This window comes from Gallus gallus, chromosome 19, assembly GCF_016699485.2.
Source record: "Gallus gallus isolate bGalGal1 chromosome 19, bGalGal1.mat.broiler.GRCg7b, whole genome shotgun sequence".
In the NCBI taxonomy this organism is placed as follows: domain Eukaryota; kingdom Metazoa; phylum Chordata; class Aves; order Galliformes; family Phasianidae; genus Gallus; species Gallus gallus.
Genome location: NC_052550.1, coordinates 5,704,615 through 5,732,607, shown reverse-complemented (window position 1 = coordinate 5,732,607; position 27,993 = coordinate 5,704,615). Strand labels below are relative to the sequence as shown.

General features: G+C 43.4%; 1 protein-coding gene across 15 annotated transcripts in view; it reads left to right on the top strand.

The window, feature by feature from the left end:
* The window catches only part of MYO1C (myosin IC), a 57,465-nt gene that overhangs the window by 14,530 nt on the left and 14,942 nt on the right, over positions 1-27,993 (top strand). For 7 of the 15 annotated variants that reach the window (XM_040650076.2, XM_046902367.1, NM_001006220.3 and 4 more), the window contains 4 exons: positions 22,599-22,754; positions 23,380-23,495; positions 26,766-26,964; positions 27,886-27,966. In XM_040650076.2, coding sequence (XP_040506010.1) covers positions 22,599-22,754; positions 23,380-23,495; positions 26,766-26,964; positions 27,886-27,966 — 552 coding nt within the window. Of the gene's footprint in view, positions 1-701; positions 1,605-8,224; positions 8,301-9,603; positions 9,866-14,125; positions 15,342-16,082; positions 16,778-21,564; positions 21,999-22,598; positions 22,755-23,379; positions 23,496-26,765; positions 26,965-27,885; positions 27,967-27,993 lie in introns of those variants that run through there. The other 8 variants (XM_046902368.1, XM_046902364.1, XM_015295743.4 and 5 more) reach the window with 8 other exon arrangements.

Below are 27,993 nucleotides of genomic sequence, written 5' to 3'. Positions count from 1 at the left end.
GCTGACAGAATAAGTGCTGTGGGGTCTTTGTGTGGAGGGATGTCCTGCTGCTCAGCTGGGAATGTGGGAACACCCACTTTTGCATTCCTCTGTGACAGGTCTAAATGTTCAGAAGTCTTCTGGGCTCTGTTGGGACTCTTTGGCAAGGTGAACATGTGAGACAGCAGCACAAAGTTACCCTGTTGTGGTATCTGAGCATGACATTGTAACCGATGCAGGCAGAGAAGGGTACAGAAGAAGGAATGCTTTTTGCTGCCAAAACCTTTCGTGCAAGAGGTTGGATCTGGATGTGTGCCCTTCCTGGGAGTACGTGCAGGTTCCTGAAGTTTGTCGCTGCTGTTGCTGTCACCACCAGTAGTGGCACTCAAGTAAACAAAATTTGGGAATGCCATCCCACGATAGAAACTTCAAGAGGCTATTTCTAGATGGAATTGAAGCTCCATGTGATTCAGTGGACTGTAGCCTTATTGTGAGAGTAAAAGTGGTTTTAAATGGAATTCTTTATATAGTATTGTTGCTAACACAGTAGTGGGCAGTTGGATTAAACTATTTTGGAACTGTATTCCTTTTTGATACTATACTAGCACTCTTGTTAAAGATGCTTCAAAACAAGCTGGAGGAGCTTGGCAGCTGCTGGTTGCGAGGCCATATTCTATAGATGCTTCATTGTGTTTTTTTTTCTCTACTTATTTTTCTTCCAGAAGAGAGAGATTCTGGCAAAAGGAAGCCAAAAGATACAACTTTAAGATATGTGTATTAAACACAAAGGTTATCACCCAGCAGGCACGCAGTGGCAGTAGCGATTTAGCACTTGGATCAGTGAATTTTGGAATAGTGGAGTTCAGCTTCACAGGAAAAGAGAGTACCTGCATGTGATTACTCCTGGGACCCATCAGCTGTTCCGGTAATTCTCCAGAATGTGGAATTTGTAAAACAACCAGACAAGTGTGTGCTGCCTATCACAGATAGCAGGAATCCCAAGAACGTGCAGGATTTTCTCTCAAATTCCAGTTGCGTGTGCTTCCTCTTCCAGTTCCTTCTCTGGGGGCTAGTGGAAGCAGGAAAAGAGGTCAGTCCTGAAATACAAAGTCAAAGAGGAGGAATTTGTGACTATGGAGCAGATAACGCCCATTGCTCGTTGTTCTTTGCCACTCCCCCACCCCCCTCACACTACTGTGGAAAGTATGATTAAAGTCAGCCCCTCCACCCCGACTGTCTGAACCATACATACATGCACAAATGCCAGATTCTCTTCATTCCAGGCTGCTGACTTCAAGAAGGACTTGCTCTGACAAGCTGGAAATGAGGACTGGCAGCTTTGTCTGCAGCTCAAAGGCTTTATCTCTCTTAGACACTCTTCCTAACGTTTCTCACAAATACTGTTCTGCTGGTAGGATCTGCTGTATACACAGGATGCCATCAGCTACTTAGGAATAAAGTCCTACGTTGTGTAACTCTCATTAGAACAGGCAAAGAAAACTTAACAGAGCAATTGGCATCAGGCCCACAGGAGAGCTTGCTCTCCCTGTGCTTCAGCCTCATTAGCTGGGGAGCAGTAGAAAGAGTCAGCTCAGCTTTTTGATTCTCTGTCCACCTCCCGCAAGGTACTGTTCTTTCCTCCTCAAAACTTAAACAGACCTGCCTTTATCTCTCACTTGTACTACAGTATTTCCATCAACTGATCATATTCAACTTCCATAGCATATCTCTGTGGTCTCTCTTTGCTGTGCTGAACTCCCACCTGAGTATCCCTTTCCTTCTTCCCCATTTCACATGGGCAGCGCAAGTTTTGACTTCTAGGATCATCTTACTCCATCAGTAACTTGTCTGTTTGTTCTTGCCTTCTAGCATTATTACTTCACTGATGCTTCTGCTCAGTGAAGGATGCCAGCTGTGTCCACCTGTTAGGCTTTTTTTTGCATGCATTTTTAAGCTGTCTGCTTATGCTGCATATGCAGGGTTTTGTTGTTTTTTTTTTTTGCTTAGAATATTTATGTTCCCTGACCTGTCTCAATCAGCTGATAAACTGGGTCTTCAGTAAATGCTTTCCTGGAGTGAAACTGGTTTGAGATATGTTGTCGTGGTTCTAGACAGCTTCTTTACCACTAAATACAAGAAGGCCAAGCTCTTCTTTAGAAGATATTTTGGTTTCAAAATGAGCATTAAAGCAAGTATATTTTCACGTATATATAACATTAACACATGAAACTGAGGTAGGTTCAGTCTTGATGCTGTAAAACATGCACCCTGTAATAAAAATGTCATAAATCAAATTGGAGTAGCTGTGGTGGTTGTGATATGTTTTCTGCTAGAAGGGGATCCCTGGTGCCATCATTGTATTCTTTCAGAAACATCTTGCCAGTGTTATTTTAGGTTGTGGAGGGTGTGTACATGCATGTGTCCTTCTTATGGTATTTAGAAAATATACCAGTATCAAATGTCTGCCTAGTACTTCACACACTGCATGATTTGCTGCTAGTAGACAAAACTTCAGCCTGATTATTGAAGGAGGGATGTTTTTTGCAGGGGCTGTAGCCTTGACTTGTGGCCATATAACTAAATGTGCTGAGCAGAAAAGGGATTTTCCTGATCCAACTCCTCTATCCTGACCATGGGACTTTGCTTTCTGGACATTGTGTGAAGAAGACTGGAGAAACAGGCTCTTATTTTCTCCTTATCTGGCTCAATACCTGCAGAGAGCTCAGAAACAATGACATAAGAGAATTAGAGTAAGTGCCACAGTGAGGATTTCAAATGAGAAGCTGGCATGAAGAAGCACCTGTAGCATTTAACTGCTGTGTTTTATTCATCCTGAAGCAAGTGTAATTTAAAGGGACACCTCTATAATTGATGAAGTATCTCTTTACTGTTTGTTTAATTACCAGTTTCAATGTCTAGAAAGCAGTGGATCAATAATTTACAGTGATGAACTTCCCTGTGTCCCTCTAGTTCAGCCACACAAACAATAGCTCCGGAAACAAACACTTTTAAAGTTTTGGTGCTTTTCTTTCTCTGTAATTGATTTGAAGGAACTTAACCCTTTTTCTCCTACCACAGGCGTATTCCAGCGCAACTGAAGCTGATGGCAGAGCTCCCACTGACAGCAGGGAAGCGGGGCTAGTCTAGGGCATGCCATGAGTACTGTATCAGCTCTCATCTTTTTTCAGTCTCCTTTCATTACTGTAGAGTGGCTAAGCCTGGGCTCGTGTTGTTGCTACAGTAGCTGATGATGCTGCTCGCTGTCTGAGAACTGTTAAAATACAGAATTCAGATGAAGGAGCTGAAGCTGCTTGCCTGAATTTTGTATGGTTTTCCTACATTACATGCTCTGTAATGTGTATTGATTTTCTGTGGTAGATACCTTTTTTAGACTCTCAGACCATCCTTTCAGGACAGAGCTCAGAATCCTCATGACTCTGAATTTCTCACTTTCTCCAGGAGAATCTATGCCTGTAGAGTCAGAGGGACAAAATTGTTCTCTTCCCTTTGGTATAAGATGTCTGGTGGTTCCTGTCGTTTTCTTGGCTGCCACAAACAGTGGAATTTGATCAGGAGTAGCAGAAAAGCAGGTAACCAATTTTGTGAGATGTCCAAACCTGTGCACTTCTAGCAAGATGTAGTCTTACATCTACACACTGGTGGCCTCAAGGTAGAGGGGTAACTTCACTTTTCTGCCTTTTGTAAGGATGTTCTCATTACCTGCATCAGCACAACTCTCTTCTTGCCTCTGATTCTTAGGGATGCTGATCCTCATCTTCTGACGGAGATCAGAATGCTGTGGGATAGTTTATATTGTTATGAATGTCACATCTGTCACACTCAGCAGTTTATACCCATGTAACAGGAGCTATGAGAATTCCCTCACGATCTCTCACTTGAGTTGAAGGTTACGGCCTGGACGTTTTCTTTGATATGGTAGCTGTAAAGGGTAGAGAGCCCTGCATGTCTACGGCTGCCTGTTTTGTGTGTGTCAGCAGGATTTCTGCTGTTTTTCAGCCACCCGATGTATGACCATAGGTAAATTAGAAAGGAAGAAGAGGGGAATGAATGTTTGCATTCACTGTATAGGCCTGTGTTTATCCAGATGTGAAACATGCATTCCCGTGGACCACAAAGGAACAGGCCCCCAGTTATTCTTGGTATATTTTGTCTTTGGTTTTGATTAAATCTATGTCGTTGATCAAGCAGAAAATCTCAAAAATGCTCTGAGCAGAATAGTGTGGCCCTCCTGAGTGGGCAGAGTTAAAACTGTGTCATAGAGATGGGATGTTGCTCATACTTCACAGGGGGCTTACTAAGTTGCACGCTGATGGTTTTTTTTACATTGTGGCTATTCTAAAAATCTTGGCTTTTCAGAGCTTTGATTCAATAGGAGTATAGACTTTTAAAACGTGGGAGAACAATATTGTGGATCATCTGAGGAATACAAGCCAATGCTGATGGATGTGGGATGCCCTCCTGGAACAATGTCTGTGTTTTTCAGGCATCCTGGTGTATCTTTGCTAAGATGATGGTAACTTGTGATTTGCTGACTACTGTTAACTGAAGATAGATCTATTTTAGAATAAAAGTGTGTGCAATCCGTAAAAACCTGAAAGACTTTAGTGGCAACGTTGTGGTCCTGTCAGACTGCTCAGAAGGAGATTACTTCAGACAGTACCCTTCGTCTGGTGGCTTTTACTCTCCTTTTCAGAAGCAACAGAAGAGCCAGGGTAAAGGGAAGCAGCTCAGACATAAGCCAGCTGCGAGCCCACGTGTTCCTGTTGGCTGCCAGGCCTCAAACCTGACACGTTGCCAGATAGCCAGTTTGCACAGTGTGTCTACTTTTCTTTCTGCTTTTGGAAACTGCTTAGGCCGCTTCTTTTAGCAGAAACTAGAATCTCTACAGATCAATGGTGTGTTCCTGTTTTGGGTTCATTATCTGGTTTTATTCCAGTCTTTTGAAGATTCTTAAACTTATCACAGGAGCCTTATACCATCAAAGTAAATGCAAAATGCTTTTAGTTCCCTTGCAAAGAAGGGTATGAAGGAAGTTCTGTGCCATATGTGTTCCTAATAGTTTTATTGGACTTTAAACTTTTCACTGTCCCAAAATAACTGCCAAACAAAGTCAGTTTGGGACAGAGAAAAAAAATGGTAGAAGCACAAATTGTGCCTGTAAACTCTAGGCTTAAAAATCATCAAATTCAAAACTACCCCAGTTGTTCAAATGTCTAAAGCATTGCATGTGTCCTTCTGTGCTCGTGGAACTTGGCTCCACTGGGTAGTTCATAGTTTGCTTACAGGATTGCTAAAAGAGTCCCACCCAAAAAGAAAATAAGAACGTTGTTGTGCTGTCTCTCCCAGGTGTCGCTTGCATCTGGTGTCAGAATGAAATGTCAGCATTCTTGCAAACTGGTATGTTGTGATTTTATTTCCCTCAAGGGAGCCGTAGACGTTACATGACATGAACCTTTGATAGATGCTATTGTACCCATATGAAAGTGTTTACCTCACCATTTCCCTTAACTTGATAACTTGAAATACAAGTTAGACTGACATAAATCTTAACATGACTGTAAACTTCCTATATTGCACTTAGCAGGAGTGGGGGGTAGGGTTAGCTGGATTAGCTGTTGAGACGTTCTTCATCTACGAGCTGTTTTATAAAAACAAACCATTTCAGGAAGTATATTCCATATGTTATCGCCTCTCTCATGCTTTTCAGAAAGTTTCAGCCATTGAGCCTTTGTTTTTGTGACGTTAGAAGCTTGAATTTCCCTAATATAATCTAGATATTACTTGCATTCCAGTCCCCATATGGCAGAATTGTTTTGACACCTGATTAGGAACTCAACATTAACTTTATTCAGACTTAATATGAAGCTTTTCTTTTTGGTAAACTAAAAGAAGCAGTTTCTTTTGGCTGTTTTGGAGGGAGATGTTTCCTTCTTCAACCATTTTTCATAGCATCGGGTGGTCTGGTTTTGGGAGTGGTTTGTTTTGATGCAAAACTGCATTGATTAAAATTGTTGATTAAAAAGAAGAAGATTGAGTATAGGACAGCTGAGTTGTTTCCTATAGAGCAGCTTGAGATAACAGTTAGATGTGCTATCTTGGATTTCTCTAAATCAATACGTGTTGACACACTTAAGAATGATATCATTCTCTAGATTTCAGAAAATAAAACAGCTTAAACTTACAGTTTTGATGTCAACGTTCTTAAACAGGCGATCCTGTATTTAGAGAAGAACTTTACAGCTATTGGTGACAAGTTCCCCCAGGAGGCAGGGACTGTTGATCTCCTTGTTTCATACCTGTGCTCCTTCTAACTTGAGAGCCAAAACAAATATCTCACTTCTCCTGAAACAGACTTTTTAAACTGAATAAACAAGTTGCTGACTGTATCTTGCAACTTAGTACCAAAAATAAGGAGAGAAGACAACAGTGTTAGGGTCAGACTTAAAGTTGAGACTTTGTACAGACATAGATGCGTGCGAGAATGTGACGTACTTAATTGGACAAAAGACTAGAGGTCAATTTTAACATCTTCAGCAGCAAAGATGTCCCTAAACATAAGTCAAATATGAAGTGGCATCTTGGGACAGCATTGTTATATGCCCTGGAAAGCTTAACACATCCTCTTTTCTGGATAGGTGGTGTAGGGACAAGGGCAGGGTATGGGCAGTTGGTAAAGAACATACCTGAGACCTGGTTATGCTGGAGCAATCCTATGGAACAGCAAAGGGAACTGTAAATCTCAGCTCCTTCCCAACAGGACTGTGAAGCTTCTGATGTTGTGATGAAGAACAGTGCTCCTGCTGTCCAAATTCTCACTCTTAGTGTCTCAGCAAGGAGTTCTCCATAAGGGTAGCCTGCCTTTCTTATTTTAAGTCTCTCAGTTGCACTTTGCTGACTTGAGGTCAGGTTCTCCTAGAAGCGGTGTAACTCTGCAGGGGATGTATTTATAGACAGGAGAGAGGTAGGCAGGAGGTAGCAGGGCTACAGGCACAGAATTCTTTGTACATTTTGTCACAAACATCTATTCCAGTCAGAAAAGAAGTCTAGGTGATGAACCTGCCTAGGAACTTATATTGTACTCATTTCCATGACAGCTATGGGACTGTCAGACTGTGTTTGCTAAGCAAGCTTCTCTGCACTGGGAGCTGAGAAGTTCTGCCCTTAACTGATGACAAAAGAGATGGAGAGATACCACTCACTGCACAACACAGGGAAACGTTCCTGTTATGTCACTTTATCCAACGTTTGGCTAACGCTTTGTTGTAGGAACTCCCTTTCAATTGGTATAAAAAGAAAGAAAATCTGTTTTTTAACTGGGTTTGCAGGTTTGGCATCTGTTCAAGTGACAGTAGGAAGTGTGCATTGGAGCTGCAATTAAAGCTCTAGGCAGCAGTGAGTCTGACAGTTTTGCTGAGACATACATGGCTTGTAGTTAGGTGCAACTGTTTGCTGCTGAAACTGTCGGCCTGCAAGACGTTATTGCAGACAGTCATATAGGAATGCTTTGAAAGTTAAATTAAATGGCTCCTTCTACAGGTGCCCAACATCATGACAGTTTAAAATGAGTGAGGGAGCTGTCCTGTTTACGAAATGGAGCAGCAAACTGTTGTGCTCCATGGATCCAGGAAGGCTGTAATCTTCTCTTCTGCATTACTGCTGGCACATCGTGTGTTAGGACAGGCTGTGTCTTTTTCTGCTCTTTGTGTATCATTGATGTGCTCAGTCCTGCTTTGAAGGTGTTATTTTATAAGTCTCTTCTGTCTGTTGTTTTGCTCCCAGGAAGAAAAAGAGCTAGCAGCTGTAATTTGTGCATTTTGTTTTCCTTTTCAGGCTGAGGCCCCTTTCTGCTTAGGAGAGAGGTGTCACAGATTAAATACTGCCCATCTCCTTAGAGAGCAACCTGAGGTTACTGCACATTGCTGGTGTGAGAAGAGCCCTGCTCTGCCCATTGTGTCCCTCCTCAGTGTGCTTGCATGTTCTTCTTTTCCAGACTGAAAACAGTTTAGTGCTGATCTGGCCTTATATAGTAATTTCCTATTATTAGAAACATTTCCTTGGGACCTTGTTCAGGGAGTAGCAGAGGGAAATCCTGTTTCCTTCATCTAACATGCAGGCACAGCACCACTGTTCACTCTTTCCTTATCTAGTATCAGTAGAACAAGAAGTTTTTATTATAACATGCTTTCCAGTCTGAATCCCTTTCTAACACTAAGCCTCTTTCCAGAAATGCAAAAAAAGAAATGTGAAGGAATAGGAACTGTCAGTCACCAGTGTGAGCTGTAAAGCATTGCCTGCAGCCTGTAAGTTTTGCTTGCTCTTTCTCAGCTGTGTTTCTGTCTCTCAAAATGAGTCTTCCTAACACTTTGGAAAATTATTTTGTTTTTCCATATTGAGTTGTGTGAAAAACAGTAGGATAGGATGCTTCACCTGGGTCTGCCAGGGTACCTGTAAAAAGCCAATGTCTTTTGGTTAAAGAGAGGAACCATTTTATATTAAGGAGGGCGATGTTTTTGTTTTGTGTGCAACGTGAATACATTTTTAAAGGGGAGATTGGTTACTGAAGCACAGAGATATTCAAAGGCTTTGAACGCTTAATTTTTCCTGTGAAAACATTTTTTCCCCTTAAAAGGAAGATGTAGGTCCTGCCACTGGGAGTGACTGTTTAGAAAGTCAGTTGAGAGGAATGCACATCAGCTGAACTGAGTCAGGCTGTTTGCATTAACAACTCTGTCAGAAGGGCTCCTCTTGTTCTTGCCACGGGCTCTGCAGGGGAGCTGCTTAAAATGATCCTATCAAAGTGAGGGCAAAGCAATCAAACTGCATTAACTGTTGTTTTTAAACTCTTTGCTGTTGAAGTTAGCACAACGATCACTGCTGGATGCAGAATGGGTAGGCTGTGTTTGTAAAGTCAGTCGAAGAGACGAGTGCCCTGCGGTTGTGTAAAGTAACCAACAGAGCCATACACAGGGCAGTGTGCAAGTGAGACTAAGTGAGAGTGGCCACATGCATGAGACGACTGGCACCATGGTAAGGGCATCTGGTATTTATAAAGCGGGGCTTTGTTCTGATGGTGGCTGTCAAAGCCAGCCATCCATTTCTGTTTCTTTGGTTCAGCAGAGAGCAACAACAGGGAGAAATGATCTTAATTTGTTACATTAACCCAGTTTCTGTTTTCATTCACATCGTAGAGCCAGGATTATTGTGCGTGTGCGGGAGCCATAACTAAAGATGAGTGCTGTGTAGGTGCTTTTAATCTGCTGTTTTTCACACACATCTGTTGTCAGACTTATCACAGTAGTGAACAGCACTTACGCAGAAAGTATAGGAGTCCAAGGAGAGCATCTTCATTTTCTGTAACATTCCAGCTTTTTTGTATTATTCTTGTTTATTTGTGAAAGACTGAGCTTGGGAAGAAGAGAAGTTTAGTGTTCTCACTGCTGAAGCCTCCTTGAAACAAACAAAACCAGTATTGACAGTTTTAGGCATTACAAAGCATAAATTAGAATCCAAAATAATAATTTAAATATTCTTTGTCATTTGGGTTTTGAACCCTTTTGGCCACACCTATCATACTTCTAAGCTTTTGTCTATTGCTGTGCTAACACATTCACACGGAGTCTGAGGACTCAGAGAAGGTGATGTCATGAAGTTCTCCATAAGGAGAAGGAATTCTGCAGTCTTGAGACACTTTTGCAGTGAGTACAATGGGCTCTTTATTAAACCTTCATAGGTCAGCAGCTTCATAACTGACTGGGAATGCTGCATCTCCTGGGTCCAATATCCTGTGTCCAGGTTTCTGTTGCAGACTTCTTCTTTGGGGGACATCTCACTGCTCTCTGAATGCTGGAGGGTGAATTGCATCAATGTAAGCAAAAAGGGGGTAGAAAGCAAGTGATTGCTAGCTGAGCTGATGGTGTGGGGGAGAGGTTCTGCCTTGTTATCAAGCCTGTTAGAACAGTAAACGTTGTATCTTTGGCAGGGCATTGAGTTACTCAGTTGCGTGGTCAGATGTTTGTTCTTTGCTGGCTTTTTTCCTTAGCAGTGGGTCGGATGTCCTTCAGAACCCCCAGGTCCTGTTATAGGGCATCTTGGAAACGCAAGGCATTACGGTCAGGTTTCAATCAGTGTAGTGCAGACAGGAGGACACATGTGGTAGGCTGAAGAAATGTCTGTTTTTTGCGAAAGACTTTCCTCTGACCTGCAAGAAGGAGACTTGAATTCCTGGCCTGTTTAGGGTGGTTTGTTTCCCATGATGTCTTTGCCAAGAACTTTCTAATTATGGAATGTGAGTTATTCTGCAATTCTTTTGCAAAGCAGAAATAATGACTATTATAAAATACATATACATATATATATATATATATATATATAAGCATTTATAAATGAGCTCAATATCTTTTGGTTTTGGAATAACGTAGATACGACCTACATTCCTTTTTGAAAAACAAAGACCAAAGCCAGAATCTCTTACCTCCAGATTTATATTGTGTGGTTGAATCTGCACAGCACAGGAAAGGACTGTGGTTTGCTTGATGCCAGCTCTGTGGGGCCAGGCTTTTTTTCAGGAGAGCCACTGCTTGTGGGTAGCACAGCGAGTCACGCACTGCTCTGTGAGCCTGCCGGAGCAGGGCTGGCAGGAAAGGTTTCCAGTCCCCTTGCTTTGAATGTGAAATTGTATGCAGGGAATCAGCTGCTTATCAGCAACGAGCAGAGCAATCCCAGCGCTCTGATCCAGGGTTTGTATGAGTCATTTCTAACTGGTGAGGCCTGGAAAACTTGATTCATACCTCTCTGCCTGTAGTTGCCTGTAATAGTGATGCAGAACTAGCTAGCCATCCTCAGCAGAATATGCAGACGAGGGCAGGGCTCTCTGCTGCTGGAAAGGAAGGGCCTGATCTTTTCACTTTAAAAGTCTGGGATCAAAATCTTACAAATAAAAATTATGTTGGTTATCTCTGCTTTCCAAATACATATTTTTTCCTCCTAATTTAGTCTAACCTACAAGCAGGAGTGTCTTCCTTGCCAACAAGAGTTGGGCAGTAGTTTGGCTAGAGAAAAAGACCCTTTCAGGTAAAGGTCTTCCCAATACATAAACATATAAATAAAAGGTTCTGCATTAAAAAAAAAGTGTAAAAATGTCCTTCTGAACGTACCTGTATGTTCTCCTCTCATGTGACATTTCCAGCTGTAAGATATGTTCTGAGGATTGTTAGAAAGCAGTAGAGACAAGGGGAAAGGTGAGGTTACAGATGTGAAAATAACTCCATGCTAATACGTAATTTAAAATTGTAACATGGATGCTGCAGACCTCTGTGGGGTTTGCTTATAACTAGCCTGATCTGAGGGATGATAATGGAGGATTGCCATTACCCTCCTAAAGAATTAGAGCTGCCAGACAACATTTCTAATTAGATGTGGAAAACTCCATGCTCAAGGCTTGCTGTCATGCTTTGGTGATGACTGACATGGCTCAGTTTGGGAAGTGTAGCTTAGATTACCTTTGTTCTTTACCTGTGCTCCTGCACTGAGCGGGGCTTTGGAATACTGCTTAGTTCTTTCAGTGCTCTAAAGCTGACCAATGCTAAACCTGCCTTTGAAATGTGTCCTCAGGCTCTCAGAAGGTGTTCCACAAGCTTCACTGCAAGTCCTTGGAAGTGTTGGCTCCTTCCCCTGACGAATGCCAGCGCAGGATCAATGCTGGGCCTTGGGTCAGAGCTAATTAGAGAGCAGTGCTGAGCGCTGAACCACTGACAACATCTGCTACATTTCTTGGGTTTTAAATAGCTTCCTACTGAGTAGTCGCCACGCATGGCCTTGAGTTACTTTACTTGCTTTACTTCAAAGCTTTTTAGCTTTTTGCTTTAGTTAGTTTCATAAAAGAACAGCATCAAACAGAGCTGGCTCCAAATAGTGCCAGCCATGAATTATCGGCCATCGGACTTGGGGGGTGATTTTGTAGCTCTGTTTGTTCAGTGGTTAGAGAGCCTGCCATTTGGTTCTGCAGAATTTGGCTGATGAGTGCCATGTGGGACCACTTTAAATGGATTCCCACAGCTGAGCTACTTGTAATGTTGGTTCTGGGCAGGTGAGCAGAGCGGGGTTCATTCTGCAGTGCTGTGTGCTGCCTGGGGTCCTGCACTCATGTCTGATCTGAGATTAGTGCACCTACAGGCCAAGGAGCCTTCTTGGAAAAAGGAAATCCGATTTCTTCCTGCTTTCTCCTTTTATCCTCTGATCAATATAGAAGCCTTCCTCACTGAAAGAAAATAAAAGAAGTGCTGTCTCTGTGCTGAGGGAAGAGCATCGTTGTCTGCCACCTCTGTTCACCTCTACGTGGTAACAAACAGGTGATGTCAACTGGCATTCAGTGGGATGGTGGCTTCAGTGTGACACCTGAATTTCAGAAGTATTTGAGCTGATGCTACAGTCTCCTCTTTTCAGAAGACGGTGCAAGGAAGATTATATTCCCCTTGATCACATTCCTATGAGAACTGGGGCTTGAGTACGGATTGGGCTCTGTGTAGATGTGTGCATTTAGAGTGAAATGGTATCCAAATATGTAGCTGATGGGTTCGTAATGTCACACCAAGTTTGAGACCTCCAAACTGCAGGTGTGACTTAGGGGTCTTGTGTGTGGGCAGTGCTTTGCACACTGGATAAACTTGCATTGAATTTGCAGCCGTTTGTCGAGCTCCCTGCTAATTGTAGAGTCCCATACTATGGAACATTTGATGAGAGGGGCCTGTTAAGAGCGTGGTATAAGGGAGCAATGGGTGACAATACGCTCTGTGCAGATTGTGACTATCTGTGTTGTGAGACTTGCAGGCAGAAACCCATCATTTCCATTAGCCACTAAGAGTCAGATCGAGTGGATGACCAATTTTTTTTGTCACTGATGCTTGGAAATGGCAGAGCATGGGACAGAAGTGTGTGTGCAGGGGTCTGTCTGCCCGCTAGGCAACTGGATAGCTTAGACCACTGAGGAGCAAAATAGCAGAATCACTGACGAGTTTGGATTGGGAAGGACCTGTGGGAATCTCTGGTGCAACCCTGCTTCAAAGCAGGGCTGATTTAGATCAGATTGCTCAGTCCGTGTCTGATTGAGTCTTGGGTATTTCCAAGGATGCAGTTTCACAACGTTCGGGGGCCTCTATTCCAGTATTTGATGGCTCTTATAGTGGGGAAGAAAAATGTCATAATATCTCCTTGGAATTTCCCTGCTCTCAGCTTGTGTCCGTTGCATCTTGTCCTTTCACTTGCATGCATATGCAAGGCACGTGTACATTTTGATTTCTGTCAGAATGCCCTCATCTCAGGGCACTGTTTTCACAGCCTCAGTGTAACTATGGCCAATAATTCTTTTGTGAGACCAAACCCTGATGACCTGCAGGGCAGGGAAATGTGCCACTTGGGATTGCAGTGCATGGTGACGAAGGGCAACAGGGGCTTCACTGTGCCCTGTAAGGAAGGGTCTTACCTGGCAGTGCTAGTTATTTGGTGACGAGAGCTTCCATAGAAAGTGGGTGTTCTGAGAGTGGGTGTCTGCAAATGCTTGGGAATAAATATTGCTGAGCAAATATACTGAGTCCTTGCAAGGACAGACAAGGCAAACTGTGTTACCCGTGGACTCTTTGTGGTCCTGTGACTTGCTGAGAGAATGATGACAAGTGCAATATTAATTGCACTATAATTGCCCAGGAGGTTCTGCTGTGGTTGGGGTGAGTCTGGAGTGGATATGGGGAGCCCTCTTGATACAGCTGCTGCTGCTTCAGAGCAGAAAGGAATTACCGTAGTGGAGCAAATGGCTTCCTGTCCTGTTTGCTGTGGTTTGGCTTGTTGGGCTGCACACCAGTTTTTCCATCGCCTGTGATTGCGTTTCTTTCCGTTTTTCCCCCGTTGGGCTGCAGGGACCCAGGTGCAGGCTGAAGGCAGGGGACAGCCGACTTCTTCTCTCCCCGACTGCCTCTCCCCATGTGTGCTGTGTGTCCTCTCGTAGCGAGGGGAGGAGAGTTCCCCTCCCTTCCCTTGTAAAACGCCCTCTCCGGGATGCTCCAGTAGGAGCTGGTGGGAGGGAAGGAGTTCTGACTGCACTGAAAATGTCATTAAAAAAAAAAAAAAGGCAACTGACAGAAGAGAGAACTTGTCCTCAGATCCCTGCTTTATGCGGCGGCGTAAACCAAGTCTCTGAAAGCGCTGTGAGAGCTGGAAGGAGTCAGAAATGAAGTACAGAGGCGCGGTAAGATTTATTTCACTGCTTTGATATTTGTGCGGTTTTCAGATGTGTACTTCTCCTTCTTGTCTAGCCTGAGAAGAAGGGAAGTAAGTTTAGAAGGTTTCAGCGTGAGAGTGAAGTGTTTGAGCCTGCTTTGTGAAATGAACGGTAGTGGGAAGGTTACTTGGAAGTGGTTGGAATGGGGAAAAAACCAAACAGAAGATGAATGTTTTGAGGCAACGGTGAAGGTGGGAGTTTGGAAAGTGGGAAGTGAGGGCTTAGCAGCACGCTGTGTTAGGGGAGAAGAAAGGGTGGAGCTTTTGCTTGGGTGGAGGGGGCACGAGCCTGGGAGCGTACTGTGGTGGTGGGCACGGGTTGTGTCCCACCCAGGGACTGTGCCCATGACTACTGCCACAGGGAACGGCAGGAAATACCTGCTGAAGGACTCACTGCCACTCAGTCCCTCCGGGATGTATTTACTTCAGCAAAACTTTGTGTTTTAGCAGCAGCCAGGAAGCCTGAGCCTGTGTGCCACACAGCAGAACTACCCGGAGCTTTGAAAAATGTGGCGAAAGATGGAGGAAATTAGGATTGTTACATGGAAAAGATGAATAAGAGAGGAGGAAAAGTAGCATACGCAGTAGTGTGACAGTGAGGGCAGGCGGCGAGCTCCTGTTCTCTGGGCAGTGACATGGGAACAGGAGCATTCCACTTGGTTAAAAGCTGTCAAATAGCTGCAAAGATTACTTTCATACAGCGCATAGTTGTGCCACAGAACTCACTGACCCTGGAAGATGCTGAGGTCAAGAATTTAACAGTATTAAAAAGAGAGAAAAAGTGGATGTGGGGTTTTGTCTGGATAAGAATGTCCAAAGCTTTCATTGGTAAAGTGAGCAAATCTGGGAGGAGAAGGACTGAAACCAACATGGTTCTAGGTTTAAACAAGTCTCCAACTGTTGAACTGGGGCCAGAGTATCCCAGAGCTGCTCAACCTGGAGATCCTTGCATCTTTTCCCAAAAAGTCCATCTCGTGCTGGGCGCTGCCTGAGGAACTCTCTCAGTGCTGAAGGGAAGCACAGAGCTTCTGGAGGACCTGCCTGCCTCTCCCAGCAGCACGGTGCATTTGCAGGTGGAGTACGTTGTGCTTAAGGATTGTGGTTGGCTTTCTCTTGGCACAGAGGACTGTAGGAGGCAGCCAACCTTTGTCCAGCAACAGACGTAGAGAAAGGGTGATTTTTTTTAGGGTGATAGCAGTGATGTTGTCTAGGGTGTTGGTTTGATATTCTCCGAGAGAGTGTGTGGGTGTGGAAGTGCCCTTCATATGCACTGGGAATGCACTGCAGCGCTTGCCCTGTTTGGAAAGTTTTGCTGTCTTTGAAAGACATAATGGTCTGAAATGGTTGTGTGGGGCGTGTGGAATCCAGAGCAGAAGGTGGGAATCTCTAGTGTGGGGAACGGCAGAGTGCACCAAGAATAACAGTGAGTCACGCAGTGTACAAATAAATATGCGAGAGAGAAGAAAGAATGTGTCCATTTAGAGAGGACTACAACAGCAGTTACCAAAGAGCAGGGAATGGGGCCGCAAGGTCAGCACCCCATTGCTGCAGGCTGGGAACAAGTCCAAGCCACAATGCTTGTCTGTCAGACAACGTTTGAGTTTCTGTTCCCTTCTCACCTGCTCTGTCTGATGTAGAAGTGGTGGCAGAACTTCTCTGGAAGTGTTCTGGAAGGGCAGTGATTCCAGTGTTTGCTCCTTATGCCATCTGTTTGTCTTCTGAAGCTTCTGTGGGACCTGAGCTCACAGGTAGCACTGCTGTGTATACTGAAATCAGCAATGCCTATCAACTGGCAACAGCTTATGCCACCTGTTCAGGAGCAAAACTGTCAGTTCCTTAAATACAGGATTTCAGTTTATTCACGTTTCCAGCCTTGGTTGTTTTCCTGGTTTGCCTCATTCGTTTTTCTTACCACTATTTTATATTGAGCTTGTTGCTCGAAATACGAGCATCCCTTCTTAGGGTAAATGTTTTTTCTTTCCCACAGATCAGTTCTTTAAACTTTTTCTTTTTGACAGTAATTGCTTCTCTATTTCCAGTCTTTCTTCCTCCATCCCAAAAGTGTATCATCTGGAAAATATGTTTAAATATTGAACAAACAACATTTCCTACTTCTTGTGCAAATCTCTGTGCCTCCCTTTGGTTTACAGTTAATCGTTATTTGCATTTCTAATTTACGTTTGAGCTCCTTAGATAGATTTCTGCTATTCTAAATATTGCAAGCCTCAAATACCATTGATTGATATATTAGGAGTGGTAATTAACTGCAGCAACATCCACACCCTGCACTGTTATTTTTCAGAAGAATGAATTTTACTTTCACAATTCTGTCTCCCTGTGACCTACATGCATTTAATAGATACTTAAAATATGCACACAGTATGATTACATTGCTCACATTTCCCATTCTGCTTTGCATTTTAGGGTGGGAGATTAAATGTGGCTTGGAGAAGGGAGGCAGGACTTCCAGCTTCTAGGCAGCGTGCTACTAGAGACGTAATAAATCTTGGTGAGAGGAAAATAAGCTTGCTTCCCCTATATTTCTGATTATGTTAAGTTTTAATGTACTCCAGCTTCTGTCTACTTAAAACATGGAAGACTTCAAAATAAATACTTTACAGGCATTAGGCAAGGAAGTGGCATTTGTGTCTCCTTAATACAATTTCTTGCATAGTGGATGTCATAGTTAAACCCATTCAGTATGTGTTTTAGCATCAGGAGGGAAGTATCAGAGAGGGAGAACCAAGTTCTTGCATGGGCAAAGTGCACCCGACTCCAGACATTCCTTTGTTGGAGATGTATTGCTCTAAAAGAAGCAAGAATTAAAAAAAAAAAAAAAAAAGAAAGAAAACCATTCTGCTATAAATGGTCCTTGAGTGGCAGCTGCTGACACAGTAATCTTTTTTGCAAGTTGAAGTTGTTCCCTTTATATCTACTATTCCATGTTCTCAGTGTTTTTATCTGGTTTCGGTCTCGTTCAATCTGACCATCGTGATTTTTCTCAAGTGCTTGACTAAGATCCCTTGACTCAGATCCACTTGTTGTTTTCATTGTTGCTTTCTCAATATGAAAGGGAAGAAGAGCTTTCCCATTCTGCACCTCCGGAACTGAAGCCCTGGATAAAGTAGTTGATTTTATTCTGCTTTGCTGTCTAGCTCGTGCCCTGTCCAAACCCTTTCCCAGGCTGTACAGTACAGTAGAAATCAGAGATTTTTATTTTCCTTCCTGCAGCTCTGGAATGACACTGAAGAATGTTATGCTATCCAGGAGACAAATGCGTTTTAACTGCCACCTCCCCACAAGAAGTTCACTATTGGTTTAGACTTCTTATTGTCTTCCAGAATCTAATCTGTATTTTCCTTCCCACTTAAATTTGGTTCTTGTCTGTACTTCCGTTCCCGGCTTTGTAACTATTTCTGGAACCCACAGATCAATCATCTTGCACTTGATACCGAGATAAAGATGCCTCTTTCCATATGCACCAGCTTCCTGCAGCTCAGTGTAAGTCTTCCAGTCTGCTGAGTGGTTACTAGCTAATCTGTAGTAATGCACTGCCAGAGGAAAATACTAAAACATGCATTTTAGGCTTAGAAGGAAAAATCCAATTTATGTTGTGTGATATTTCGTTCTAAATCAGATGATTATAAAGCTCCATGTAGGACTGTTCACTATGAGAGTTCCAAGTGCTTTCCCACCAATCATTCAGGGATGCTCCAGGAGGAGGGAGAGCTGCCTGAGCCACTGGCAGCAGTTCTGTGTCTGGAATTGCTGTGTCAGTGCTGACCACTCAGATACACCTCTGGGACAGTGGAGGTAGGAAACTGTGGTATTAAAGACTTCTTCCACACATGTTGGGATACTGCTTGTTGCACTGCCATAGACCAGCTCATGGACAAAGCTGTGATGTGAGTTACTTGCTCAGTTCACATCAGCCCCGATCTCCTGTGCTGGTGGCAAAGAGTTGCCCTCCATCCACTTCCTTCACAAAAGCAAATTTCCCAGACGCCACTCAGTCATTCTGAGCACTTGAGTGCTTTGGAACTTGTTGTGCTGAGGTCAGAAAGCCTTGGGTTTTGTTTTCAAGGTGTATTGGATCTCCAAGTCCTAAGCAGAGGAAGGTCTTTATCATGCCTCGGCAGTTAACATAGTTTAAAAGTAAAGTATTTATTTACACCTTCACAATACTGAGTCACAGATTTACTAACTCAGTTTAGGAAACTCAGTGGTATAATCTCAAGTGCTTTTGTACTCCTAGGAGCTGCTTGTAAGGGTATTTTCTGGTCTTGTTGACTCTTGTATGAACACAAAGGAGGGCTGGAACCTCAGCCAACATAAACCTGGCTCTGCAGGCTGCATTGAGCAGCACCAATTTACATCAGCTGAAAGTCACTCCCAAAATGTAATCGCACGGAAGAAAAAGGCATGTGGAAGTTGCACCGCTTTGGTAATTGCACTGGCTTGGTCCCACCATTCAGTAGTGACAGCTTTTCCTTTCCTGGCAGTGAGCCACTGTTGTGCTGATGGCTCTGGATAAGAGATTAAAAGCAAAAAGTAGGTTAGAATAGTGTGGGAATGAGTCCCTTGGAGCTGTACTTCAGGGTGGGTTCAGGAACAAGAACCGACTGCAGTCAGTTTGTACTCCCTCAAGCAGGAGTGACCATTAGGAGCTGATTTTAGTAAGGGTGAGTTTCAATCAGAACATGCGGGCACTCCTAAGCCCACAGGCACTAAGATCTCATGGAGATGGCTCAGATTTTTGCAGTTCCCTCCTTGCAGCCCATGCTGGGTGTGAGAAGCCAAGTAAGGCATAGCTATGTCCTACAAAGGTAAGGATCCTTAGCCTGCTCCTTTCGATTCCTGTAGGCAGGTTAAAGATGCACGTAGTTGAGATGACCTAACGATATGTTACTCTTAAAAGGGGCACCCGTGCTTCCTTTCCTTCTAGCCCTCAGTCTGACACTCACCTGATTCCATGGCAGAGTGATTCAACTCACTGAGTTGATAGAAAACTACCTGATCATCTGCTTATGGTTTTGCAGGGTTGGTAAGTGGCGCTGCTTCAAGCGAAAGGAGACAGTTGCACAGAGGGCAGGTGGGAAAGCCCCTTTTGTTTGCATTGGCACTGTGAGAACAGCTCATCCACCACTGTGCTCTTGTAGCAGCTTCAAGCAAAAGTGATTTTCACAAGACAGGATCTAATCAGACCCTCGCAGCCCATATTCTCCTAATTACCAGGGATACTTACTCCCTGCCATGGGGCTTTCAGAACTGTCCAAGCTGATCTCTTGCATAGCATAGGCCAGAGGATGTTTTATATGAACAGAATGTCAGCTGGAGGTGTTTTGGCAGAGATAAATCTATATATTGAAAACAGGTCTTGCTGCAAAGGTGCTAAAGGAGCCGGTCCTGTTGCTGCTCTAATAGTCAATTAGCTTCCCTGTAATATTCTTTTAACCCCTACATAAGGTTTCCTAGCATTAATTTACAGCCACCAGATTTGATGTCTGCCTACCAACACAAAATAACTAACATCTTAGCTATTTTAATTTATCCAGTGCCTTACTGTCACGTTCATCATTCAGTAGAAACATATGGTCATTTAGTGACTATTTTTTTCCCTAAATAGTATCTTCTTTGCCCACTTTCTTCCTTCAGCATGACTGTTCTGTTTCCATTTTTAGAAATGATTTATTTTCCCCTCCTTCAACATTGCATCTGTTGAAGTTATTGGTAGTGAAATAGTTGGTGTGGATACTTTAAGTTGGTGGTAGATGTGGACGTAAGCAATAAAATGCTGAAATGGTGGCACAGAGGAGCACGTGTTGCTTAGCAGTGGTTTAAGACTGGTATATTGCATTTGCATTGAATTTAGGCTTGGGGAAAGTACAATGCTATCTGAAGTTTAAAGTCTGGATCATGGAGAGAGGGTAACCTGGTCACATTTAAATATAGTTAAAAAGTTGCATTTCCTTGTGGGATATTTTCTACAATGGACTGAAAAATTGGGGTATTTATTTTGTTCACACTGATAGAGATTGGACTTCAGCGAGAGGGAAAAAAGCACGGAGCAAACTGGAAGCTGCTTAGGCTTAAATGCCTGTCCCAAAGGAGGCGGCTGCAGCAGCGTTCTGTGTTGTAAGTAGGATAGATTGCTTCTTCCTTAGGCTGGCTGCATACAGCTGGGATCAGTTTGTCCTGAGCTCAGGGGAGTGGCTGATGAAAGAGCTGCTGAAACTGCTAAGTGATGTTTTCTGTGAAAGTCTTCAGAATTATATAAACTTGGATTAACTGTGCAAGGGTGGAAGTTTCTCCTCAGTCATTTTTTTGAGGCAGCTGTTTTAAAACTGCATTCATAAGCTTAGCCACTTGGAAACGACTGATTCTTCTTTTGTTGCCATTTCTGTTCCCATCACCTTTTCCAAAAGCTGCTCCAGAATTGCATGGCTATGATATAAGCCTTCTAATTTCTAGGCAGAGTTTATTTGTGTGTGGTTTATCCCTATTTTGCTTTGTTGTTTTGTTGGGTTTTTTTTTTTTTTTTGCCAACCTTGTCCTCTACCCTCTCACCACCTTTCCTCTTTACCTTGGCCAAAAGGGTAGAAAAAGTCAACAAAGCTGAAGGCACAGAGGAATTGGCTTGGAAAGCCTGGACATTTAAGGAGGATTGCTATGCCAGTACCTGCAGAATTCTCCCAAACTTGATCTTTGAGAGCTTACAATCAGGCCTTCCAAACCATGAGACCAACTTAAAACAAAATAAAAAGGAAAATGGAAATTGTGTTTCTCTGTTATGTTTGAGTCATTTCAGTGGATCTGGATTTGAGATTTCCTAGTGGTAACTTGTGGGAGCTTGTCTTTCTCTTCAAAAGATGCTGGTTTCATGCAGTGACTTATGCCCAGGCACTGGGCTTTCAGGAAGGGAGCCAGTTAGAACTTGCAGAAGTTGGGAAAACTACTTCTATCAATGCTAGGTAAGCATAAGCAAATGCAAGCTGAGGGGATTTGCACTCCTTTGGGCCCAAATTTATACTTCAGTGGGTCTTTCCTTTATTACTACTTAATAAATCTTAAGCTCAACTTTCTTCTGACCAAGGTTGCTTTTATTTTTTTTTTTCCCTGCAAGCCATCAGTCCCTGTGCTCTGACCACTGTTATATCTTGAGAAAGAGCAGAAAGGAAATACCTGGCAGTGTGAATCAGCAAAAATCAGGCATGTCATTGTGCAGGGGGAGGACTGTGTTTTAGCAGCAGTCCAGCATTCCTGGGGTGTAAAACTGCTTTGGGAGGAGGTGACTGGACATTGCTGTTAGTGCATGAGCCTGTGTAGGAGCAAACTCTGGTGGCATTTCTGCCAGTGATGGGAATATCCCAGAATATAACAGATGGTCTGAAATGCTGTGGTGCTGTGGGGAAATGATTTGAGATAAGTGTGCCTGCTGTGGGAAGTTTGCAAAGTAAGAAGGATTTAAGAAGATGATAAGGAAATGCAGACAGATGTGAGGTAAATTGTTTAATACCTTGTATCTCATCTCTGATTTGTGTTGTCTCTTGTCTTTGCCTCATACCCTTCATCTAATTGCCTGTAGTAGAAATTTTCCCTGCAAGCAATGACTGAGTCACTTGGTGCACATTTCCTCCCTTGTTTTAATATACGAGGTCGAATGAAGTAAGAGGTCAGCAGACCCATGTTTCCCTAAGATGGCTGTGTCTGAACCACATTACACTGGAAAGGTAACCTTTAAAAGAGTGTCAGGGAATAGAAGTTCCTTGCTGTATGGGATAGATGTTAGTGTCACAGTCTCGATTCAGAACAGTGGAATGGGATGCAGAAGTGCCCTTTTCTCTTAGTTCTGTATTTTCCCAGAATTTCCCATTGGGGATCTCACTGAGGCTTCTCAGCTGATCAGCAGTGTGAAGCTGTTTGCTCATGAGATGAATCACTGTTAGTCATAAAAGATTCCTTACCCCAAAATGACTTCCTGTTAAGAAACGAGAGAGAAGAAGAACAGAAAAGAGAGCACATTTTAGTCTCCTAGTTTTATTCTCTTTATGAAAGGCTTGTTTGATTTATTCATTTATTTAAAGTGATTGGAAATCTGGCAATAACCTCCCCAGCATTGGCTTCTCTTCCATCGAAACAATTACTGTAAACTAACTGATAAAGCATTAGTATACATGAACTAACATTTTTCAACAGCACTAGGGTTATTCTGATCTCCTCTCCTATTTATAGGTCGTCCATGAGTAATTGTGTTTAATCATTCTTATGGGTTCAGCGAGCTGCATAACAAAACCACAGCTGTCCCAACCTTCCTCTGCTTTTGGTTGCAGGGAGCAGGGACTAACGGTGTTCGTTTGACCATGGAGAGCGCCCTGACGGCCCGCGACCGCGTCGGGGTGCAGGATTTTGTCCTGCTTGAGAACTTCACCAGTGAAGCAGCATTCATTGAAAATCTACGGAAACGCTTCAAGGAGAATCTGATTTATGTGAGTAACAGAGGAGCAGAAGCCAGGGTTGTCCATATGTGACCTGGGTTTGGGTAAATCAGATAGAAGGCATAGCATAGCTTTGTTCAGTAGTTGGAGGGATTTGGCGATGAAGGTATTGGCTTTAATAGGCCGTGGTTGCTTGTGTCAGAACAAGTCTTGAGTAGTGTCCTGTTAATGCATGTAAGGGACTCATTTGCAGCACTCCAGTTGAGGTCTGCTGGTGTTTACAGGTCCTGCCAGCACTGAAAACCCAACGTGTACCACGTTTCATGAATTCACTCTGTAGTGGGCTGTCATCAGCCCCAGGCTTGAACCCAATCCCAAGCAGTATATGAAAAATAACCCAGTATTCTTGCTTGTTAGAAGATCTACAACCACTCGTAGGTGCTGTTTGTCAGGCAAGGATGACGTGGCTAGCATAAACTCCTGCAATGTCACTCTGCATGAAGAGGTCACTTCTTCAGCACCCTCGATCTCTTTGGAAGCCTTTAGCAACATTCCTAGAGCTCTGCTGCATGCAGCCCTTGTCAACAATGTGATCCTTCAGAGCTGTTCTTTGGGCTCCCAGAGAGCCCACTGCTTCTCCTTATGTAACTTCTTTATTTTGTGTTCTCTTTTCCAGACATACATTGGCTCGGTTCTGGTGTCTGTTAACCCGTACAAGGAACTGGAAATCTACAGTAAACAGAACATGGAGCGATACCGTGGTGTCAGCTTCTATGAAGTTTCTCCCCACCTGTGAGTGGCCTGTGGGTAAACAGTGCAGTTTGTGTAATTCCCATGCAGGCATGTGCAATAGTGACATGTGAAAGCAAGCAAATAGGACTTCTCCTTGTCCCACATATGGTGCTAAAATCATAGGGATCTGAAGGATCCTTTAAAGGGTGTGGTGTATGGCTCTTTCTATTCCTGTTTCCCTCTCCAAAGAGGATGAGTTGCCTTTGCAAGAGCAGTATTTGGAAAGGGAGGTGGTTCCTTCCTGGCTGGAGGAACAGAGCTGCTTACCCAGCCCTGGCAGGACAGGAGTTCATTGTTCCAGGGTTACTTGGGGTCTGCATGTCCGGGTTGTGAGTTTTCCCTGCTGCTATATCACTCATTTAGCATGAGGTTAACTAGGGAAAAGAGTATGTATATGTGTGCAGTGGTTTCTTTCCTACCTCTGATGTTACAGCCTGACCAATATTTATCTGGTATTTCCCCTGTTGCTAAGATACCATGTGCCTGTTGGAACAAGGAATGTATTTATTTACATGGCCTGGCCTGGTGAGCATTCCCGATTTCCCATATTAAAAAAAAAAAAAAAAGGGAGGGCTGAAAGTTATTTTTGAAAGCATTTGGATTTTTTTGTCAGACTGAAAGAGAAAGATGACTGGGAGCGGAGGACGTTTGGCTCCAAAATGCTTTCTTTCAGCGCCAAGGGCCAAACTGAGCACTTTTTGGAGAGGGCTTTTTTTTTTTTTCTTTTGAGATCTTGGAAGAGTAAATGATATTATTTTTGAGCAAACTATTTGGATTGTTTCTTATTATTGGCACATAATCCAGAAGAGTAAGCAAACCAGAATGCGCTACAGGCGCGGAGAGGGAGAGACACATCATTCCTTGGGAAAGTCTGAGCATTTGAAGCTGTGTTTGCTTCGATAAAACTGTGATTTTTACAGTGTTTCAGAAATCTTTTGTGGGCCTACATGGAAGGCAGTTAAACCTGAATTAGTTCTCCCCTTGAACTTGGGTGTTACATGGTGTATGTTGTTTCTGTGCCCTGAGCCTTAACTCTGCTGTGAGCTCTTGCAAATCGCTGTTGCCAGGTGGGCTTCCTTCCATCCTGCCCTCCAGGCAGAGGCCTGACCTAGACACAGCTCTTTGGCCTGTGATCTGGGCACTCTTCAGGGCTTTATTGTCATTGGATGATAATATTTTGGGTAATCGTTGGGACTGTGGCTATTTTTTTGTCCTCAGGAGGCAGAGGACTGAGCTTGATGACAATGGGAGTGTGTGACATGGAGGGCCAGGCAGCTCTGCATTACACACAGTGATGTAAATCACAGAGCAGCTGATAATTTCTGATGCTGTCTTCTTCCCTGATGTAGCCCTGTGAGAAACTGTAAAATCTGCAGCTTGTAAGTAATAGCCCTTGAGAGCTGTGATACCAAATACCAGCACTGCTCCAACTGGGAAAAGCAGTAATCATCGTCAACTGTTGCTATCATCCCATTAAAAGTCATTACATCATTGGATTATTAATTCCCTTTTAAATGTTCTGAGGACTACTGAAAGAATCTGTGGTGTAGTACTCTGTGCATCTCCTTTTGCACTACTACAGGTGTCTTTTTCTTCTCTATCTTCTTCTAAACCAATTATAGAGAGCTGAAATACTACACTGTTAATATTTATATTAAATACTCTGCTGTCCTGGTGTCAAAATAGTTTGGCCTGAGCAGTGGGTTTTCTGGGAAGTGTATCACATGCAGTCATTCAAAGGGGAAGATGTATCCCTATGGTCCTGAAGCACAGCATACTTCCCAGAGTGCTGTGTCACATCCTGCCCTATTTATAGCCTGCCATGGGGTTTGGAGATGGCTGCTACAAGCGGGACTGTGAGCATCTCCAAGTGAAAGGGATTCTGTAGGAGGTACACATGACTGTGAGCATTCTGCTCACCTCCCAGTGAAAACATGCAGCCTAGAGGCAGTTCTTAAAAACTAAATGAAATTTATATTTATTCAAATGACGGACTTTAAAAATACTTCAGGGACAGAACTTGAATGGGAAGACAAGGAGTTGATGAGTTTAATAGGGTTGCAGTTGTGTTGCTAGGTAGCTCAGTGGTGTTGCCTTAGCACCAAGTATTAATAGACTTGAGAAGGCCACGGATGTTATTTTGGTGTGATCATTTTTAATTAATTTCACAGCATGGAAGTTTAAAAAAAAAGTCAGAAACCAATGATTATTAAAAGATTAATAAGTTTATGAAGATAGGGTATGTGCTTGATAGCTGCATGTAAGACAGCTGAGGATGTTATTATTGAGGTGTTCTTATATATGTGCATTTTGAAGGGCTAATGCTCCTCTCCTCTCTTACCTCCTCTTCTTCTGTCTGGTCCTTCTTTTCCTCTCTCCTTCCATAAACAATTGCCACTGCTGTTTGTCAAACCCTTCTTCCTGCTCTCTGGTGATGTGAATGTATGAGTGATTCTTGGTACAAGAACCCATCTGATCTACTCCAGGGAGGGTAGTAAGAGAGAAAAAGAAACAGGAGGAAGCAAGCATCCCGGGACAGCAGCAATAAACCATGGTTGTATGCAGGCTGGAGGGAGCATTGGGTATTTTGGGTAGTGTTTGGCCCTCACTGGATGCTTGTTAGTCTGTTCTGGCTTAATCCAACTCCTTCTACAATCCAAGAAAAGCTATGGGAGGCTGAGTTGTTTGGTACAGGGGGGCTGGGTTGTTTGGGAGCCATCCAGATGGCAAAGTGAAGTTGTGGCCTTCTGAGTTTGTCATCACTTAAAAGATAAGCTAGAATAAAGATCAATAGAAAACAAGAATTTTAGTGAATGTAATGCTTGTTTGTCCTGTGGACAGAATTATGTTTATCTGCATCATTTAGTCTTCTTTTATGGAAACTTTTCTCACCTGAGTAAGTGTAATGGGCGGGCAGAGCAAATGGCTCAACTCTTTCCTCTTTTCCAGCCTTTGATATTCACCATCAAAAGATTTTAACAGCATGAAGACCTTTCACAAAAGAACTGTTTTTAAGGGAATTAATTTTGATAGATTTATGTTATGACCCTGCAAAAAACTTGGCCCGGGGATTAAGATATGTATGGAGATGTCTGAGAGCACTCCCAGCCATCTCCTGCGTCATCAGCAGTGTGTAGAAGCAATATGCCCATACTCAACCCATGGACCTGTTTCTTTTTGAAGTATCTCTGCTGGGGGCTCGCAATGTGGGATGGTCTCTGCCCTTCCCTTGTGGAAGCAAACTCATGCCTGCTTCTCGTTGTTCTGCAGCTACGCTATTGCAGACAATTCGTATCGTTCTCTGCGCACGGAGAGGAAGGATCAGTGTATTCTGATATCTGGAGAGAGCGGGGCTGGCAAAACAGAGGCCACCAAGAAGATCCTGCAGTACTATGCCGTGACCTGTCCAGCCAGTCAGCAGGTCGAAACAGTGAAGGACCGCCTGCTGCAATCCAACCCTGTCCTGGAGGTATCTCTAGAGTCTGCAGCACTGGAACTTGACATTGAGTCAGGCCAGCAGTACTCACATTTTCCAATTGAGGGGGTGGAGGCAGCTGGACCCTGCTGGGTGTGATTAAGCTGTCTCTGCCCAGTGGATAGCATATCCTGGGAACGCAGGTGGGCAGATCATCAGTACTGCACACAGGGGAATCCCAGCGTGCTTCCAAGCCAAAGAAATGGTCATCTGCTGCCAACCGCTCTCGGCCCTTTCATGTCCACTAGGAACAGCTCAGGCGTGACCAGGCTGCAGGAGAAAAGCATTTGAAGTGGGAAGAGTCCTGGTGTGCTGCCTAAGCTTGCAAAGCCAGAGATTGACACGTCTGTTGTGGGAAGCTTTGCCCTCCAATAAAAGCATTTAGGGGAGCATTTTCTAGTGCTGTGGTGTCCTCTAGTGTCCAGCCCTGCTCTGTCCTTGTAGTTCCCTTCAGTATTTTCATTCTACTCAAATCCATGCTGTGTGCAGGGAAGGGTGCGCTCCCATAAGGGAGAGGTTCTTCCATAAGGAGAACCCTGAAAAGCCTAAGGCTGTTAGGATTGTGCCTGCTGTGAGCAGCACTATGAGATACTGGAAACAAGCAGCTGTGATGAGCAAGAAGGCTTTCAGAAGACTCTCAGACTTGATGTATGTTGTCAGCAGTGAACTGGCATTTAAATAAATTTGCTGGGGGGATAGAATTGTTTTCAAAGGTGTTCTCCATCTGCAGTAATTGCAGAGGGTGTAATAATCAGCATTAGTATTTTGGATTGTAATGTTTTCATCTTGCTTTTGCTTTCAAGGACAAACCTAAGCCTTAATGGCTGTAAATTGCAATTGGCACTTTCACATAAGTGTTTATAAATTATGTTATTTGATACTGATTGATTTTTCTCTAATCATTTATCATTTCAGGCCTTTGGAAATGCAAAAACCCTCCGGAATGATAACTCCAGCCGATTTGGGAAATACATGGATGTGCAGTTTGATTACAGAGTAACTTAAAATCTGTTTTATACTTCA